This window comes from Centroberyx affinis, unplaced genomic scaffold (assembly GCF_046629955.1).
Source record: "Centroberyx affinis isolate AG114_WGS23_722 - 3 ecotype Tasmania unplaced genomic scaffold, CSIRO-AGI_Caff_v1 ptg001954l_1, whole genome shotgun sequence".
In the NCBI taxonomy this organism is placed as follows: Eukaryota; Metazoa; Chordata; class Actinopteri; order Beryciformes; family Berycidae; genus Centroberyx; species Centroberyx affinis.
In genome coordinates, this window is record NW_027280311.1 from 140,075 (window position 1) to 158,392 (window position 18,318).

At 42.2% G+C, this 18,318-nt stretch overlaps 1 protein-coding gene across 1 annotated transcript in view; it reads right to left on the minus strand.

The window, feature by feature from the left end:
- The window catches only part of LOC139653735 (calsyntenin-2-like), a gene marked incomplete at its 5' end in the record, with an annotated part of 40,487 nt that extends 22,432 nt beyond the window's left edge, over window positions 1-18,055 (minus strand). The window contains 4 exons of the mRNA XM_071530681.1: window positions 849-1,011; window positions 14,663-14,784; window positions 16,403-16,660; window positions 17,870-18,055. Coding sequence (XP_071386782.1) covers window positions 849-1,011; window positions 14,663-14,784; window positions 16,403-16,660; window positions 17,870-18,055 — 729 coding nt within the window. The remainder of the gene's footprint in view (window positions 1-848; window positions 1,012-14,662; window positions 14,785-16,402; window positions 16,661-17,869) is intronic.
- Between the last annotated feature and the right edge of the window lie 263 nt (window positions 18,056-18,318).

Consider the following 18,318-nt stretch of genomic DNA (forward strand, 5'->3'; position numbering starts at 1 on the left):
TCACTCTGGCTAATCCCTCCTTCAGGGCTTTCTCTCACAATCAGAGATTCATGGAAAGAGACAGAAAGAGAGGGTTGTATGAAGCAGGGAAGAAAATGAAGAAGAAAAAAGAAAATTGCAATCAGGCACCAGATGAAAAGAAATTCAAATGACAACCAAAATGCCATCAGAATTAAAGCTTCGGATGATGTTGGCGGATGCCATGAGCGGACTCATGCGATTTAGGCAAGCTGCTGAACGGATCACCGCCGTCTCATTCTGCCCCCCTGTAAAGCACTTTTGTATAATTATTCAAGTCATAAACATGGCAGCAGAGTAGCTCTTACTCATTTCAGTGTGATCACTACCCGCTCTCATTCCATGCTGCTGGAACTGACATGCAGCATTTCCTGTTTGATATCTACCCAGCTCGAGCCTCTCCATTTCAAAGAAGAATTACTTGTAGCCCTGGGCCATAAATCTAAATCTCTCTCTTTATCTTTATAGTAACTCTCTCTCTCTATCTCCCTCTCTCTCCCTCCCTGTCTCTCTCTCTTTCTCTCTGTCGGTGCCTCAAATACAATCAAGATCATCTTTTATGCCAACAATGTATATTCCATCTTCGCTGCATTCTTTACTGAGACAATATTAACTACAATGCTGTTTATTCAGTTTTGTGTAGGTAGAGACTAATTGTCTCAAAAACTTGAGAAAACCTGTGTTTATGTGGTACAATGCATCAGGCAAGTTTCTGTATTATGGTAAAGCTACATTTTAGATTTAGGACAGAGAAACAGATGGGCAGACAAGCTAGTGCAAATGTGCACATGCCCGCATACACACAAACACGCAAACACACAGACACTGACCTTGCCAGCAGGCCCCCACAGTCAGCTGGGTGTCAATCTTTGAGGCATGGATTGGCCAATCATCTGTCACCAGGTAGGGTTCATAGGTCACGCCGTCCACAAAAAGAGTCACTGCGGGGAATTCCACGTTGATCACATAGTAGTGCCACTCCTTGTCACAGATCTGCAATGTTGAGAGACAGGTCATCATGCCTTAGCCATTAAGCTATACCTGCTACCGCTTACCTGAATGAACCTGTATATTCAAATATGCAGTAAGAAAATATTTTTGGGTTGCACACACACGAAAATAGGACAGCTTTAAAAATACATTACTGTGGCAGCTAGCTCTCCTTTTTTAGGGCCTTATTTGGGTTAGGAGCATCTTTTCCGTGGAGGATTATGTTTATGGGGATGCTGTTGTGAAGACGATGATGTTTACTCCTATCACAATGCTGAAACCAAAGGCACTTGCTCGGCTGTTCCCCGCCTTGCTACCTCCCATGAAAGAGACACGATGACGACTTCTGCTCCATCTCTTGATCATTTGTTCCCTGTCGTGAGATAGCTAATGAAGTTTCCATCTAATGAGCTGTTCATTAAAGGCACATGAAAAGCAGGGTGGCAGAGGGCCCATCCACTGCACAACTTTTATCAGTCTGTACAAACATTCTTTGACTATTTGGAGACCTTGTAACGAAGTCTCTCCTACTCCATATCTTTCTCTCTCCCTCTCTCTCCCCTGCCTCTCTCCCTTCTCTGTCCCCCTACCTGAGTTACAACATTATGTTAAACATATTTGCTACTTTGGCTACATGGCTTTTGCTCTCAAATCATTGACTTTGTAGAGTAGAGTTTAGCATTGACCTAAGGTTTGAATCCAGGAGCTACAGAGGACAGTCATGTCTCAGGCAGGATCAGGGCTATAAACCACTACACCTTCTTAGAGGTCAGTGAAACCACACACTTAGGATAAACTGAGAAGCTTATTGTAATACAATATTTTTTAGATGTTATATGCAGTGACATAAGTGAAGCAAATAGCAATAAATCCTGCTTTCACCTACTGCACTGGCCTAAAGGATGAATGGTAGATGCAAACACTGTATTGGGTCCTGCAAGCCATATCTCTCTCTCTGTTTGCAAGCCAGTAAGACTGAGCTGTCTGTCTGTCTGCCCGTCTTTTATCTGAATTACCAGGACAAGCACAAATGCCCATGACTGGAATTATCACTAGAAGGACACTTCCTTTTTAAGTGATAATTCCAGGTAGGTAAATAAAGTTTCAAAGGTTTTATCAGTCCAGTGAAGTTTTAAAGGATTTATAGGTCCCTCTCTCTTCCTTTATCCCTCCTCCTGTTACGGCCATAACATCAGTTTTCCTTCTGGCGTGAAGGATTCGGTAAACACAATTTAGTGTCCTTGCTTGCACAGAGGTGGAGAATATCTGCTGATTTTAAATGCACACAGAAACAGGCAGGAACAGACACATTGGCAGATTTTCTGGTAGATTTCTTTAAAGGACTTTGTGGACACACACACATACAAACACACCCACAAACATCCTATAACCACAGGTGGTTTACTTTAGCTGTGATACGCAGTAATGAGGTTGAGACCCCTGATGAAGCTGCCAGAGGTCTCCAGGGGTGTTTGATACAGATCATAGATTCTCTCCCTTTACGTCTGTGAGGACACAAAACTTCCAATTGGATATCCCAAATACCCTTCCCTCACAGTACTGAATCTCTTAGCAGCTATCTGGATGTCTCTTGCCTATATTTACTATCAATTTCTGTGACTCCCATACACTGAAAACCCCATGTGTAGATCTGAGGAGGGTGGATGTACAGACAAAAATAAACCCCATGATGCAAGGACCAATAGTTTCATTCTGCCTTAGTTTTCTTTGTCGGGAATCTATCAAGATATGAAGCACAGACCTGGGTTCAAGCCTCTATATCAGCAACCAGTGGTGCAACATGATAGTCATGGGCCCCAATGCAAATGTTTTTCTTGGGCCCTTCCCCACATGTACACACATACACTACCAGCTTCTCCATCACATACAAATTAGCAAGCATAGCTATCAAAGAGCAGACAATTGCAAAAATGTTACTACCGAGAAATCCACCGCCCCACCTCTCATACCACAAACAGTAACCCTTGGTCAGCAGTCCTCAAACCACCGCCCAGTCTGATCTATAAAGCATATACGCATAATCGTTGATGGTGCAAATCCAGTCTGTTGCTTTGTTGTTTATCGTCCCCTGAAACCAAATGGTGCTTTTCTACCTGAATTCTTTAATTTTGTTTCCTCTGTTGTCCTGAAATATGACAGAGTGATCAAAGCTGGTGATTTTAATATCAATGTGGATGACCTCTCAAATGGGTTTGCATATGATCTTTTAAATACTACTGAATATTTTAATCTAGTGTTTTGGGCCCTACACACATCTTGTGACATTGTTTTACAGACTGCTACCCCATCACAGAAGCTAACTACACACTCTTGGGTTTTTAACAATCAATCTCTCTTAAAATTTTCTTCTATCTTTAGGGTTAGTCATCATATGGCTCAGTTCGGAAGTGTTTCAGTGATATCTGTTCCTCAGTGCTGGATGCTGCCGCCCCTTTTAAGATCAGATCTGATGGTTCTGTGAACTCCTCCCCATGGGTAAATGATGATATCCGCAGGCTGAAAAGAGAATGTAGAAAGGCGGAACACAGATGGAAAAAGATTATATTACAAGTCCATCTTCTGTATTGGAAGGAGCTTCTAACCTTCCTTAGCCAAAAAAAATCAAAGACGCAAGAGCCAAATATTTTGCTAATCTAATATCTTTTAATAAGCACAATCCCACATTCTTGTTTAACACCACTGATCGGCTGGTAAACTGTGTACTTCATGTCCTTCCTTGCTCTGTAGGTCTATAGAAGACTTATCTTTCTTATGACCTACCCTGTGCTGTTGGATAAACTTGCCCCAATCTTTCTACGTGATCAGATAGATACAACTTCACATATGCGACTGTCATTCAGTCCGCTCGATATAATACCCACTAAATTCCTAATGAAGGTCTTGGATGCTATTGGGTCCAGTCTGCTCACTATTGTAAATCAATCACTTCTCTCGGGCTGTGTCCCAGAATATTTTAAGTTGGCTACCATCATGCACCCTCCTAAAGAAACCAAGACCTTGATCCAGCCTTACCTCAAAATTATAGGCCCATCTCAAAACTTCCTTTCATTTCCAAGATTATTGGAAAGCCCTTGAGATACTTGTGGGAAATAACATCTTTGATAAATTCCAATCTGGGTTTCACCAACAGCACAGCACTGAGACAGCTCTTCTGAAGAGTCTCTAATGATATTCTGATGCATGCTGACGAGGGCAAATGTTCCATTTTGGTGCTGCTCGATCTTAGCGCTGCTTATGTCACCATTGACCACACCATATTGGCTAATAGGCTCCGACCATGGGTCGGGGCGTCTGGATCTGCACTCGACTGGTTCTCATCCTATCTGTCAAATAGGAAGTTCACTGTATCTCTTGGAAATTATACATCCTCACCTGTCCCACTCGCGTGCAGTGTGCCCCAGGGGTCAATCCTTGGACCCATTCTGTTCTCTCTCTATATCCCTCCCCTGGGCCACCTAATCCACCAATTTGGCTTTATCTTCTATCACTGCTATGCTGATGACACCCAGCTGTATCTTTGAAGCACAGTGACACTGGTGATCTAGTCACTCCACACAAATATCTGACTACAATAAAAGTTGATGGCTCATAATTTTCTTCAACTAAACTGAAAAAATGAGGTCCTTTTTAGCCTGCATGCCTTGTCAGATAAAATTAGGCAGTGTCTTGGTCTGCTGGCTCCCAGTATCAAGCAGGCAGTAAGAAACCTAGGTGTTATTTTTGATCCACTTTTTAAGTTTGTCTTGTTTTTTTCCAGCTAAGAAATATTGCCAAAATTAGCTCTGTTCTGTCAAGATTTAGAGACAGTTAGCCATGCCTTTGTTTCATATTGCCTTGACTATTGTAACACCCTGTATACTTGCCTTAGCCAAAAAACTATTGATCGGTTGCAATTTATACAGCATTCTGCTATGAGACTTCTGACAAAGATTGCCTGTGGATCCCACATTTCTCCCGTTTTCCCCTCTCTGGATTGGCTTTTGCTTAAATTTAGGATCAATTTCTAAATTCAAGGTATTACATGGTCAGGCTTCATTATACATTTCTGCATTCTTGACTCCTCACATACCAATTAGATCACGTAGTTCTTCAGCCAATGACCTGCTGGCTGTTCCACAGACTAATCTCAAATCCAGAGGTGGCCAGGCTTTTTATGTTGTGGCTCCAAAGCTCCAGAGTCAGGTCAGCTAATTCCATTGATTGTTCTAAACGTCGCCTTAACACAAATTTTTATTCTTTGGCTTTTTATTGATATCTGTGTGTACTGCTCATTCTGTCATTATTGTTTGTCTGTTTTGTTTTACTCTGTATTGCCTGTTTTCTCTTTGCTGTTGGTTTGGGTTTGGGGTTTTTTCTGTTTTTTTGTTGTCTGTGTCTCTTGTTCTGTATACTGCTCCTTTGTCTCTGTTGTTGTTTTGTTCGTATTCTCTTTTTGCTCTTTTGTCTCTGTGAAGCATTTTGTAACACTGGTTTTAAAAGGTGCTATATAAATAAAGCTTTACTTACTTACGTATACAGAGTGTGATGGGTGATAGGGTACCATTTGGAGGCTGATCTGCAGGATATGGGGGCCCACACAGATTCCTTGGAAGGCCGATGGGCCCTCCAGGGCTCTGGGCCCCTTACTCCACTGTCGGCAAGGATCTGCCTTGCTGAAGTGCCCTTGAACACTGAATCCCTACCCTACCCAAATTATCTATCTGAACAAGTAATTTAATCTCATATTGAGTCTTAAAATATTCAGTAACATTTTATAATAAGATTCTATTAACTTGAGTTAATGCATTAATTAACAGTGAACAAATGCTTAACTAAAGACTGAATACATTTCTTCAAGTAATTAACAAATGCATTTGTAAATGCTGTAATTAAACTCTGTTCATTACCTATTTATGACCTTTCTGTCGCAGTTTTGGAACTTCCTCTTCCATGAATAAACCATTTACTAACAATATCTGTATGGAGGGAGGAGCAAAAAGAGAAATTCCCTACAAGGATCATTAAAGTATCAAATTATTCGCATACTTCAATTTTTCAATCCACTCATTTTATTTAGCCAGGCAGATCAAGTAAAGTTAATGGTCACTGTAACACAAAATTGGTCAGAACTGGCCAGAACCAACCAAACCCAACCCAAGAGGAATTGTTTGGATAATAGGTTACCACACTACTAGTGCAGGATAAATGCAGAGTTTGCAGACTTCTGAAACGGCTAGCTCTGTACTTGTAGCCTCATATACACAGATTGAAATATCCCAAGATGCCAGGCACATGTTATCAACAACGACAGTGTGTTTTAGTTTCATCACCTCACATCGAGTATTCGTGCATGTCCTTGACTAGACAGGCAGAATGAAATGCCACTTTCATTTAGCCGCTGGCTGGCTGGCTGCCTGTGGAGGTGAGGTTAAAGTGACACGTCTCTACAATTATCTGTGCTTTTTGTGTAGGCTACCGTCTTCCCCCACGCCGCGGCTAATATTCCCAAAGCAGTGATTATGTGGTGTTTATAAAAGCGTGAACAGCTAATATTTCAACCGCCACACAGTACATGGACTCTTTAATGAAAAACACACAAGACATTAATCTCAGAGCGAGAGGAAAATAGACACTTGTATGAACACACACATGCATACACACAGTGATTTTGCTCCTCCTCCCCTTCCGTCCAGCATAATACGTTTCACTGGACACGGATAGAGGACAGCAGATAACAAGAGGAATAGAGAAGGGGAGAAGATGAGTAGAGGAGGAGTTGGTAATGACAGCTTTCCCTCTGAGCCTGCATCTCTTTTCATCTCCTTCATTCAGCTCCCAGTCCCTCCCTTGCTCTCCCAACCTCCTTCACTCTTCCATCCTACCTCGTTCCTCCTCTGTCCCTTCCTCCCTACCCCCAATAAATGTAATAATGATAATAATGTGGTACTTCATTGACTCCTGCTATTCTAATTTTACTTATCTCTCTCAGTCAAAACGCAGCGGTGAGCTACAGAACAGGGCGCTGTTCTGTATAGCTTTGTAGTTCTGGAGCTGATTTCAGGGCCTTGCTCAAGGACACTTCAGCAGGGGTGGATGCTTGTCAACACAGGGGCATGAACCTGCTTCTATATACACTACCAGTCAAAAGTGTGGACACACCTGATTCAAGGTACTGTTTTTCATTCTCTTAAAGCCATTTTGATCTAAAGGCTTATGCTTAAATGCTTGAAATTTGTTTCTTAGACAAATATAAATAGTGAAGTTAATGCCTATGTATGAATTTCTTTCCAAAGCCTTTGCCTTTCCATCAAGGCAAAGGGCGGCTACTTTAAAGAATCTAAAATATAAGATAGTTTGGATTTGTTTAACACTTTTTTGGTCACTGCATAATTCCATTTGTGTTATTTCATAGTTTTAATGTCTTTACTATTATTCTAAAATGTGGAAAATAGTAAAAATACAGAAAAGGTGGTTTGTCCAAACTTTTGACTGGTAGTGTATGCAACTAGTTTCCTGAGTGAAGAGAGTAGTTGCTGATGAGAAAGTGCTAAAAACAAGCTCTACCACTAGCTCAACTATGCTGTCACGCTCTCAAGGGGATCAGGGGGTACGGAAATATGACAATAACAAACCATGCTATATTATTTCCCTCTCACAGTGAGGCTGATCCTTCCTCTCTTACTCTTTCATCTTGCTCTCTCCCATTCTTCCTCTGTCTTTGGGTGCAGTGACTGAGGGAGTCGTTGGGTGCCGCCTGCTTGTTTGGGAATGTCACGCACTGTGACAGCATGGGTGTAAATCCTGACCAGGAGCTGAGCTTTCACGTGTGATGCTGCACCGTCATCTCTGCAACATTAGGCCTTGCACAAATCACAACACTTGACTTTATGACATGAATATTTATGTATAAAGTATAAATGTTTAATATATATATCACTAACTCTCAAACTAAAGGGTTCTGAGGGCCAGACAATGCTTGAAAAGATATTTTTTTTATATAATAAATATTCAAATGTATGGTAAATAATTAATAACACATTGTGGGCAAGCGTACAAGTCATCAAATTTCTCATTGCAGTTCAACTTTAATGAGTAGCCTGTAGTGCTGTAACTAGCTAAGAAAAGCTAGAGCAATCCGGAATCCAATTTGTTTGATCCCTTTGTTGAGTGTTTTAATATGAGACATCATATTGTTGGCACATGTGCGCAAACACACACACACAAAACACACTCAAACACACACACACTGCAGGCGGCTTGTACACACAAACCACTAACATACTGTATGTCATGTGTATGTATATGTGTGTTGTGTGTGTGTGTGTCTGTCTGTGTCTTGTGGATTGGCAAAACAGCAACAGAATGAATGTAACTGAGCATAGATAAATGTGTTTGTGAATATTCTTTTGTGAGCAAGTGCTTTTGTATCTGCACAGCACAGAGAGAGTGTGTGGATTTCGTTGCCATGTGTTTGTGCACATATCGCTTGTCTGTTAGCAAGGGGGAGCTTGCAAGCATTTCTCCTCTGCAACAATGCAACAGGACAATGAAATCTGAAATACTGTAATGAGGTGGTCCCTAAGCGGAGTGCAGGCCTGCTTAGAATGAACACTATCACCAGAGGAGTTTCAAAACAGAGAGAGAGAGAGAGAGAGAGAGAGAGAGAGGGAGGGAGAGAGAGGGAGAGAGAGGGAGAGAGAGAAAGGAGTCTGATTCTGTGAGAGAAAAAGAGAAAAAGACGAAAAGACAGACTATCCCCTCTCACTACTCCTCCTCCTCCTCTCATCTCTCCTTTTCCATTGTACTTGTCTCTCCTCTCCTCCTCCATTCCTCTGCTCTCCCCTTCTCTTCCCCTGGCCTCCCTCCCACCTTCCCCCTCTCCTTTCTTCCCCTCCATTCCTGTCCCTCTTCTTCTCCACCCTCCCTTTCTCTCCTCTCCTCTCCTCTCCTCTCCTCTCCTCTCCGCCTGCTGTTGTGCACTGCATCACTGATGCCAGCCTATTATGTGCCAGTTTGGTGGCAGGGAAAGTGAAAGAGAAAGACAGTGAGAAAGAAAGAAAGAAAGAAAGAAAGAAAGAAAGAAAGAAAGAAAGAAAGAAAGATAACTTGTCCAAGCAGCACACACACAAAAACACTTTCTAAAGGATAAGCATAGAGGTGATACACTTTAACAGTCTATGGTAATAAATAAAATATGAAATATGCCAGCTAATTTCTCTGATATACAGAAGCCTAAATGTAAGAAAAAGCTCATTCTCAGCAGTGCACTGTCATGACTCCAGACCTTATGAAAACTGAACTGTAAGAAATAATGTCCTGATTAAAAAGTAAAATATTACTTCTTTAAGTTTTCAAACTTGGCTAGTTGAAAAGAAAAAAAAAAAAAAAGTTATCTAAAAATTGGATTTAGATCTACTCTCGGAAGTTTCGGCAGAATATTTCAATGAAGGGGAGAGAAAATTAAAGTAACTTATCATCGTTAGCTATCTGTCAAATCTGGGAGAAAAGTCCATGTCAGTGACACATCTGAGGAAGCCAAACAAAGAAAGAGATGTTAGGCCTAAGATAAAACAAGATCAATGCAAAACATGTCTGCCACTGCAAGTCAAAGGTCTGATTTTAAAAGATGTTTAGCTGCAGGCTTTTTTAAATCCCCCTCTGATTGTCTGTCTCTCTCTCACTCTCTATTCTCCATTCTTATCCATTCTTCACTCAGTTAATGCAGAGATACGGCCATTGTGAATTATTCAGCCTTCATGATTTTTTCATCACTTTAAGCTGCCCCTTTAAGTTCATCAGCAAAAGCCTTTATTTACCTAGCGTAAACGAGGGAGGTAGAGGAGGAAGAGAATGAAGAGAGAGAGGGAGAGAGAGAGAGAGAAAGAGCTGGAAGAGAGAAACATTGCTGCGCTGACAGAAGGCAGAGCTTAGATTCCCCTCATGTTTCCTCTCCCTCTAAATGTTCTCATCAAGTTCATCAGATTTATTCATGTCTGCTGTGCACTCTATTACAATGAGTAGTAGATGCACAGTGTGGTGACATGAAGTACACCCCCAAAACACACACACACACACACACACCTCCTTCCCAAACCCCCTACTCGCAGCACACACACAGCGAAGCTATTCTGTGAGTTGCAACAGGTACATAAGAGTAACACAGGAAGTGCCTAAAGGAGACAACCTGCAGCAGAGCTCTCAAATGAGGTCATTTGAAAAATAGAAGCAAAGAAATAAAACAAATACACACAGTGAAATGTATACGCCTCAGGCAATGCTCAAGATTCTCTCTTTGCTCTCTGTCTGTTTTGCTCTCACAGAGAAGCGAATGTGTATTTCGACATTGCCAGCTTGTGCTCTTTCACACTAAAATCGAGGATGCTGCATTTACTGAATTCATGGAATTAGGATGTTTCGTGGAATTAGAGTGATTCACAGCAAACCATTATAAACACTAGAACTTAACACACAGAGAGTGACAAGGCAACACATATTTTGTTGACTGTCAGGTCAGCCTGACATGGTTTAAAAGATGCAAATCTGATCATTTCAAAAAGAACATGAAGCCACCAAAAAAGGCTTCTTCAAGCCCGATTTCCCTCTGTGGAAACAAGCTTATCTGTCTCTCTCTCTCTCTCAGTCCTGACACTTGTTTGTGGCCTTTGAAGTGGCTCTACGATACACCACTATACCGCTAAGTGCATTCTAAGCATTTGTGCATAAATTATAAATAACCCTGTACAAAAGCATTTATCAGTTCAGTTAGGCACTGTGGTCAAGATGGGCCTTAAATCACTCCTTCAATCTGTCCTGGTATCTACCACAAACACAAACGCAAACAAAATGAGCCACGACACGCACACACCACACACACACACACACACACACACACCATCACCACCCAATCAATCTCCTGAAGAACAATGGGGGGTTTCTAATCAGCACGGGACACAGAACAAGCCAAGCGTGGTAATAGCTGGCAGATAAGCATAGTATATGTTGTATTGACAAGCAATGAGGGTAATTTTCTGCTACCCACCAACATTCAATCACTATAATCGAAACCAGATGTAAATGATAAATAGTCAGAGGACTGCAGCTGTATCACACAGCGTAATTGGTTTAAACTGGGTCGTTTATGTGTGAATGAGGACGCGTGATTCGCCGCCGTGCCCAGTCATTTGTACAGTTACCTCAGATTCCCTGATCAATGTTAAACAGCTGCCAACACAAACAAATCTTTGCCTATTGACTCCTCTTTCTCAGGTCTCGGGCCTCAGCTGAGAAAAATATCTCATTGTCTCACCTCCCTGCATTCTGTTAACATAGATTTCTTTTCCCCTCTCGGCCTGCGAGGAGCCTGCTGTGGGTATACAACACCTCATTTGTATGGGTTTAAATCAATGCCACGCCATACACTCTTGTTCTTTATCTTAATAAGCTGAGCAAACTTAAGAGAGCTGTTCAAACTGGGACTGCAGGGATGAAAAGAGGGCCAGAGACAAAATGTTTGTGTTCTGCTTTTTCTTCTTCTTCTTCTTCTTCCCCCTTCTGCTTTGTGACTTTGTTCGGGGGTTTGACACATCCCTGCCATCTTTGGCTGAGATGGCAAGAGAGGAGTGGATCTTGATTCGTCTGGGACTTTGTGATTGTGTGTGTGAATGTCTGTTGGGCAGCTGGATTGAACTGATAGGCTCTCTACACTCAGGGAGAGGGGGGAGTGAATAATGTGCTTAGAGGGGAGTCATCCATCCACCAGTCCATTAACAAGGCTGAGGGAGAGGGAGGGGAAAATAGAAGGGTGGGGGCACTCTATATCTGTATTAGTGTGTGTGTGTGTTTATTGTATATACTCACAAATAAGTGAGTGAGTGCTTGTGCATGCATGTGTACATCTTTCCATCAGTTGCACGTGACGTTCCTTCACTTTGTTCGATCGACGTGGAAAACGGAACACTCTTTCTCTCCCGCTGTCTCCCAACTCTTCTCTCTCATCCCGTTCTTGCCCCTTCTCTCTTGGGGCGAGGATTGCAAAATCAATAGGGCTAAATGGAGTTGCCTGCAGAAACCATCGAGTGTCCCTTCTAAGTGCTGGAGGAACAAGGACAGTAAGAATCAGCTGTGACACCCCACAGTCACCTCTTCTCCTCCTTCCTCCTTTGCACCCTACTCCTCTCTCAGCAGTCTTCACTCCTCTCTCTCTGAACTTGTCCTCATTATCTACCCACTAGGCACTACAACAGCTCTTTTCTTCATCAAGAAGAACTCAATCCAACTCGCTTTCCCCCCCCCCAATTTCTGTTATCCTCCTCTCCTTAGCTCTCGTGCCCTCTCTTTCCCCTTTGAGTGTGGTTTGTAGAGGCTCTTCACCACTGATCCATAGACCATTAAACTGTTTGCTTCCTCAGGGCTTTGAGGGAAATAATGCCATGCTAAGTCACACTAGACGATTTTAATGCTGATTATAAGCCTGACAGTACCGTCACAACAGTTGGCACAGATTATATCATAAAGTGAAAACATTCAAGACTGGAGACTTTGGCCCTTCTGATATCTCCAGAGCGGTCGGAGCCCAACACGTTTTTTTCAAATGTGTTTGATTTCGTTGGGCCCGGTGTGGCTGGGCATTTACTCAAGGCCAGCCAGGTAAGTTGGTACTGGTAAAGGTACTGTATCAGGCAAGATACAGTATTGTGACCTAGGCTTTAGGTGACAGGCCAGGGTTTCCCATCCCATTCTCACACCAGGGTGGTGCTCCGGCTACCTACCTGTCCAAACTCAACATTTCTCCCAGGACTTTAACTGTCATGCTCCTGTGATGTCATTTCTCTTCTTAACCATTTCTCTTCCAGTATTTCAGACCAATTCTCATTTATATTTAATGAGTCTTCGTATCAGTGATTTATAATGGCGAGTTGTACATCACATATGCTCTTTGATTGCACTGCATGTTTCTTCCAGGCTCCTTCACATGATCAAATGGAAGAAGCAAAATTGGTAACAAAAACATGTGAAAAGCATGTTGGAGTGGTCCGCTTTTGGAGTGGTTAGAACTTCTGTGGAGTTAAATAGCGATGCATTTTTTAGCTTTAACATGGGCTGGGAGAGCGTATCTCTTTCATCCCTTACTGTCTGTGTGCATGAGTGTGTGTGTGTATGTGAGTGAGAGAGAGAGAGGAAGACAGGGAGAGAGAGACAGAGTTGTGTCTTGAGGTTGTTTACTGAGAAAGCTCAGCAGTCTGCTACCTGGCTGCCCTTCCCTTTGTCACATCCCCCTCTCTGTCCCTCAGGACAAAAGAACATTGGGCTTTGGAAAAATACTTTTTATTCTACCTTTGACCTATACAAACGAATCGCTGGCTGGCAGGTACACACAAGCACCAAAGATAGTGACATTCTGCTCCTTCAAGAAACACTCAGAAGTTTGCACGCGAACACACACAAGGAAATGAAAGCATATCTACTGACACATGACATGTGCATTGTATATGGTTTTCATGCAAGCTTGCAAAAAAAATGCAAATACAGACACGTAGGCAAACACACACACACACACACACACACAGAACGACACAAACACATACAAATCTCTCATAATCTGCTTAGTGTGCAAAAACTCCTGAGAGCCTGCCTTAATTATGAAGCATTTTTTAATCATTTCTGTACTGTTTGTGGTGGAGGCATGCTGCGTCCCAAGGGTAAACAATTCGATTAGATTCATATCTACCATCCATTAGTGAGCCAGAGGAGAGTCTGGGGAGAGGCGGAGGAGATTCCCGTACAAGACAGTTCATTGGTTTATCAGTATAATCATCTTAACTGCTGGGATTTTATTTTTGTTTTTTCACAGTTGGAGGCCACAGTTGGACGCCATAGCCTATGCATGTAGGGGTTAATATAACATTGATAATAAACTTTTACGCTACTTCATTAATAGAAAAATACTGGCTTTATGTGCATCACATCTTATGCATTTGTTAAAGCAAGCATCCAGAGGTTTTTCACAGTACCTTTGAGCATAACTTCAGAATAACTCCAGGAATAAAAGCACCATGCAAGCATCAGTAACAAAAACTATTATTATTTGCATCTTTCTGGCTGAAGCAATTTCATGTGATGCAACTTTTTCCCCTCACAGGCATACTGCCGGAGTGAAATAGGAACCTTCACTGCAATTTAGTTCAACGACTTTCCAGAAGCATGACGAATAATAGAGATCTCCTGTTGGGTGAGCCATTACCCTAAATAGACTTTTCACTTTGTGTGCGTGTGTGTGTGTGTGAGTGTGTGTGTGTGTGTGTGTGTGTGTGTGGTGTCTTCTAGCCTCTTATTCCCTGCCGTGAGAAAGAGAGTGTGATGGAGGGGCTGAGGTAATCAGAATGGAGAGTCTCTCCCTTCACTACACAAATAATGATAGCCCTTCACCTGCAGGATAAAAGCACCCTGAATCCATGCTCTCTCTCTCTCTCTCTCTCTCTCTCTCTCTCTCTCACACACACACACACACTCTCACACACACACACACACACACACCTTACCTACATGATAAACACACGCATACCCAACATTTTTGCAGCATATTTTTCCTTTGAGTTCACTGATTATGAACACACACACACACACACACACACACACACACACACACACCCCTCACCTGCTCCAGTTTCCAGTGGAACTCAGCAGGTCTGAAGGTGTCCACCTGAGTGAAATCTCTTCTGAGCAGGAACACCAAGCGGCAGTTGTGAACGTACAGAGAGTAGTGGTGGCGGTTCATTTCTGCAACAGAACGGTCACATACACACACACACACACACACACACACACACACACACACACACAATTAAACATGTTATGTACGTGTGTAAATGAGTGTGGTGTCTGCACGTTTGATACAATAATTCTGCATTATAGTATGTTAATCAAAAAGCATTAAACAAATACATAACCATATGCAATATGATTTCCTAAAGTTGTGCAAATACAGATGTAGCCATTGCAGCACCTTCTTACTGCATGCAACAGTGAATTATTACTGAACTTTTGCCCCATCTCTGGGGAAATATGACGTGTTTCTCCCTTCAGCTGTGAGAATAGATATATATACTGCCAACTAGTATTTGACAGGCACTCGTTTTTGTGATACAGTATGCCTATTCCGTTCCAATCTACAAAAACTTCAGAAAGAGCAGGTTGCAGTGACCACTGCAGTGCTACATTAGGATTTATACAGGTAGATGCATAATGGGGGACTCCTAAGATGGCTGCCACTGTCAATTTTATCAACCTACAGTCAACAAAGTTTTAGAGGAACACACATTCTTTTCTTTATAGCTGAACTCAGTTTGTGTGACAGCACCATCCAAAAAACTGTCACACAGTAGAGTTGAGTAAAAGACTAAATTCTGTTCAGTGAACTGCTCCAAATGGCTCTACTACATCAAAAGACACCTGCCAGCATGACAGAAAGGGTCCAGCGAGTTTGGTCCCACAGTACAGTGAATGCCGCTGGAATGTGCCACTTTTGATTATGGGCCGGTGTCTTTACATGGCAGCTCAGCAAAGTGTGAGGCCCCGCACTACACCTACAGCACAACAGATTCTCTTTTCAATACCACACGACTCCCTAGTGGTGATTAGTCTGGCCACTGCTGGTCATCCTCACATCATTTCTGTGTTGTGTGTTGTGTGTGTGTGCAATGACTCTAGGTTGTACATTGCTGAGATGGAAACGGTTAATAGGGTCGCTAGGACAGGCAGCCTGTCGCTACTAATTCCCTTCCAGCTCAACTTGGTGTCAATCCAAGACAAAGCAGTAGTTTAGGGTAACAGTGCTGATCTGATCTGTAGCCTTCTGACACCATGCACATCTTTTGGCAAAAGGTAGCAAAAGTAAATAGGATCCAGACAGCCTCATCCATGAGCTAGTCTGCACTGAATGTTGTATTACATGATCACACTACACCTTTCTTCAGCTAACAAGCCATCTGGGTTTTGTGAGAGCCTGCAATGTGCAGATGGCTCGCTTGATTACACAGTTCAGTACCCTTTGGTTTGGTCAAGCGGTGGGAAAAAGCTCCTGGAAACTGGTGAGATTGGCTTAACTTCTTTTGAATAGAAAGGCTGCACATGCTTAAAGACAAAGTCCTTGGTATGTGTCTACTGCAGAGCACACTGAGAAATGAAAGTATAAAATAGAGTAGAAGTTGTGACTAGCATTTCCCAAAGCATCTGCTGAATGCTGCTACATTACTGATTAATAAAAGGTGTAATCTAAAATATTACTGACACTTCTTAGTTAAAGCTTGTACATTTTCACCCTCTAATATTTGTGTGATGATTAAATTGCACTTCTTAACAACAGGCAGGTGCGAGTGTTTCTCAGCCTCTTCCTCACCAGTCTTGTCAGAGTTACACAGCAGGGTCTCCTTCTCCGCTCTGAGTCCTGGACTGGGCCCGTGTTTCATCCACGTTGCTATGGTGAACTGGTCCGTCAGGTTCTGGGGCACCACCTGATCTGGAACGTTGGCCGCCTGGCGCCCGTCGAATCGGTAGATGAGGTCACTGTCTCGCCCGCTGTCAGTCAGCAGGGATGCCGTCCAATTGGTGGAAGGGCTGGGGGAGGGAAGGAGGTCGGTGCTGCCTGATGCCGCGCCTGGATGCCCCAATCAGAAAATAGAAAACTGTCAAGGTAGAGTAGCTCAGAGAATCATCCTGGAAAAGAATGATAGTATACACACACTTTCTTCTTTCTATGTCATCTCTTTGGGTAAAAAACGTAAGCATACCTTGAATTCAGACCCTAATATTGTGTGTGTGTCAGCACTTTAGATTTAAGAGAAGGGGGGCATCCAGGTGGATCAGTGGTCTAGGACGTGTATCATAAAACCGCAACGTCCGTGGTTTGAATCCACGTCAACCCCCTCTCTCTTCCCCCTTTCCTGTCTATTTCAACTGTACTGTCTAATAAAGAAGAAATGCCATAAAAATAATCTGTAACTTTAAAAGACACAGTAGGATTAACAGCTGACGTGCCAACTGAAAAAGGCACATATTTAAAACAACATCCTTATTCAGCTGTTTCCACTTCCGAACCTAATTTTCACTGAGACTGTGACTGTTTGAGGTGATCCTACATCTAATCTAACTCAGGAGTGTTTTTAGAGAAGCGTAACAATTTGGGTGATGAAGAAAACTTTAAGAAACAAGGCTATTGATCATTGTGCACGACACAAAATCAATTCAAACTACTATTATTCCGCAACAAACAACTACATCTGTCATGGCAGGGATCTTTTTTTTCTTTCTCAATAAGACAATAACAAAACAGTGAAGACCTGTTTAATCACAAGTCTGGTTTCTCAACATGAATACTCTCTATGTTAGCATATATGGATGCCATTCAATTTCAAGAGACTACCACTACCAAGTGTTTTACAGATATATTATAATGTAAAGCAATGCTCTGGGATATAAATGGGAAGCAATAATGAGCATGTCACAGAGGGGTTCGGAAGGTAATTTAAAATGAGAAATGAAATTCAAAATTGTGTCCAGGATTAAAATGCCAGAGTGAAAATTGGCACGTTAATACACTCCAGAGAGGTTAAGACGTCAAAAGGTAATTTCTTCTTTGAATTAAAAAATTCCTTGTCTTTCATTATTCTTAAAACCCATTGCTCTGTCTTTGGCCTCTATACTTTCTTTCATTGTACTTCAGTATTTCTCATTGCATCTCACTGCATCAAATCTTTCTCGAGCTCATTCTCTTGCCCCGCCCCCCACTTTATTACTCTTGGTTGCTTTTATTCTCGCTCTTTCTCTCTGTCTCTCGATTTTGAATTCTCTCTCTCTTTGTCCTTACCACAGAGTTTCTGCAAAGACTTTTCAGAGTAGGTTTCACGGTCGCAGCCCTTCCCGATGTGATTGGTCTGCAGCTCCACCATGGCCCTCACCCCAGACAGCGGGCCACCGCACGTTTCCAGGTGCATCTTGGGAAACAGCTGCTTGCTTCCAGTCCCGGGCTCGTAGTCCACGCGCTTGTTCCAGCCTTGAAGGATCAAAATTAGTTGAGCAGTTTTTTAAAGTTTATACTGTAGTTTATTAAATATAGTTTTTAGTAATTTATTGTACTGGCTGGTACTTGGAGTTGTCATCAGCAAGGGTTAATAGTGTTAAAACACAAACATTGGACATGTGGAGGAATGCTGCCGAGAATGTTAAAACTATGTTATTGGCATGAATTTAAAGTGTCCTTTTGAATTTTCACCCCCCCTTTTTCTTTTTCTTTTTCTTTTTCCTCTTTGTATAACT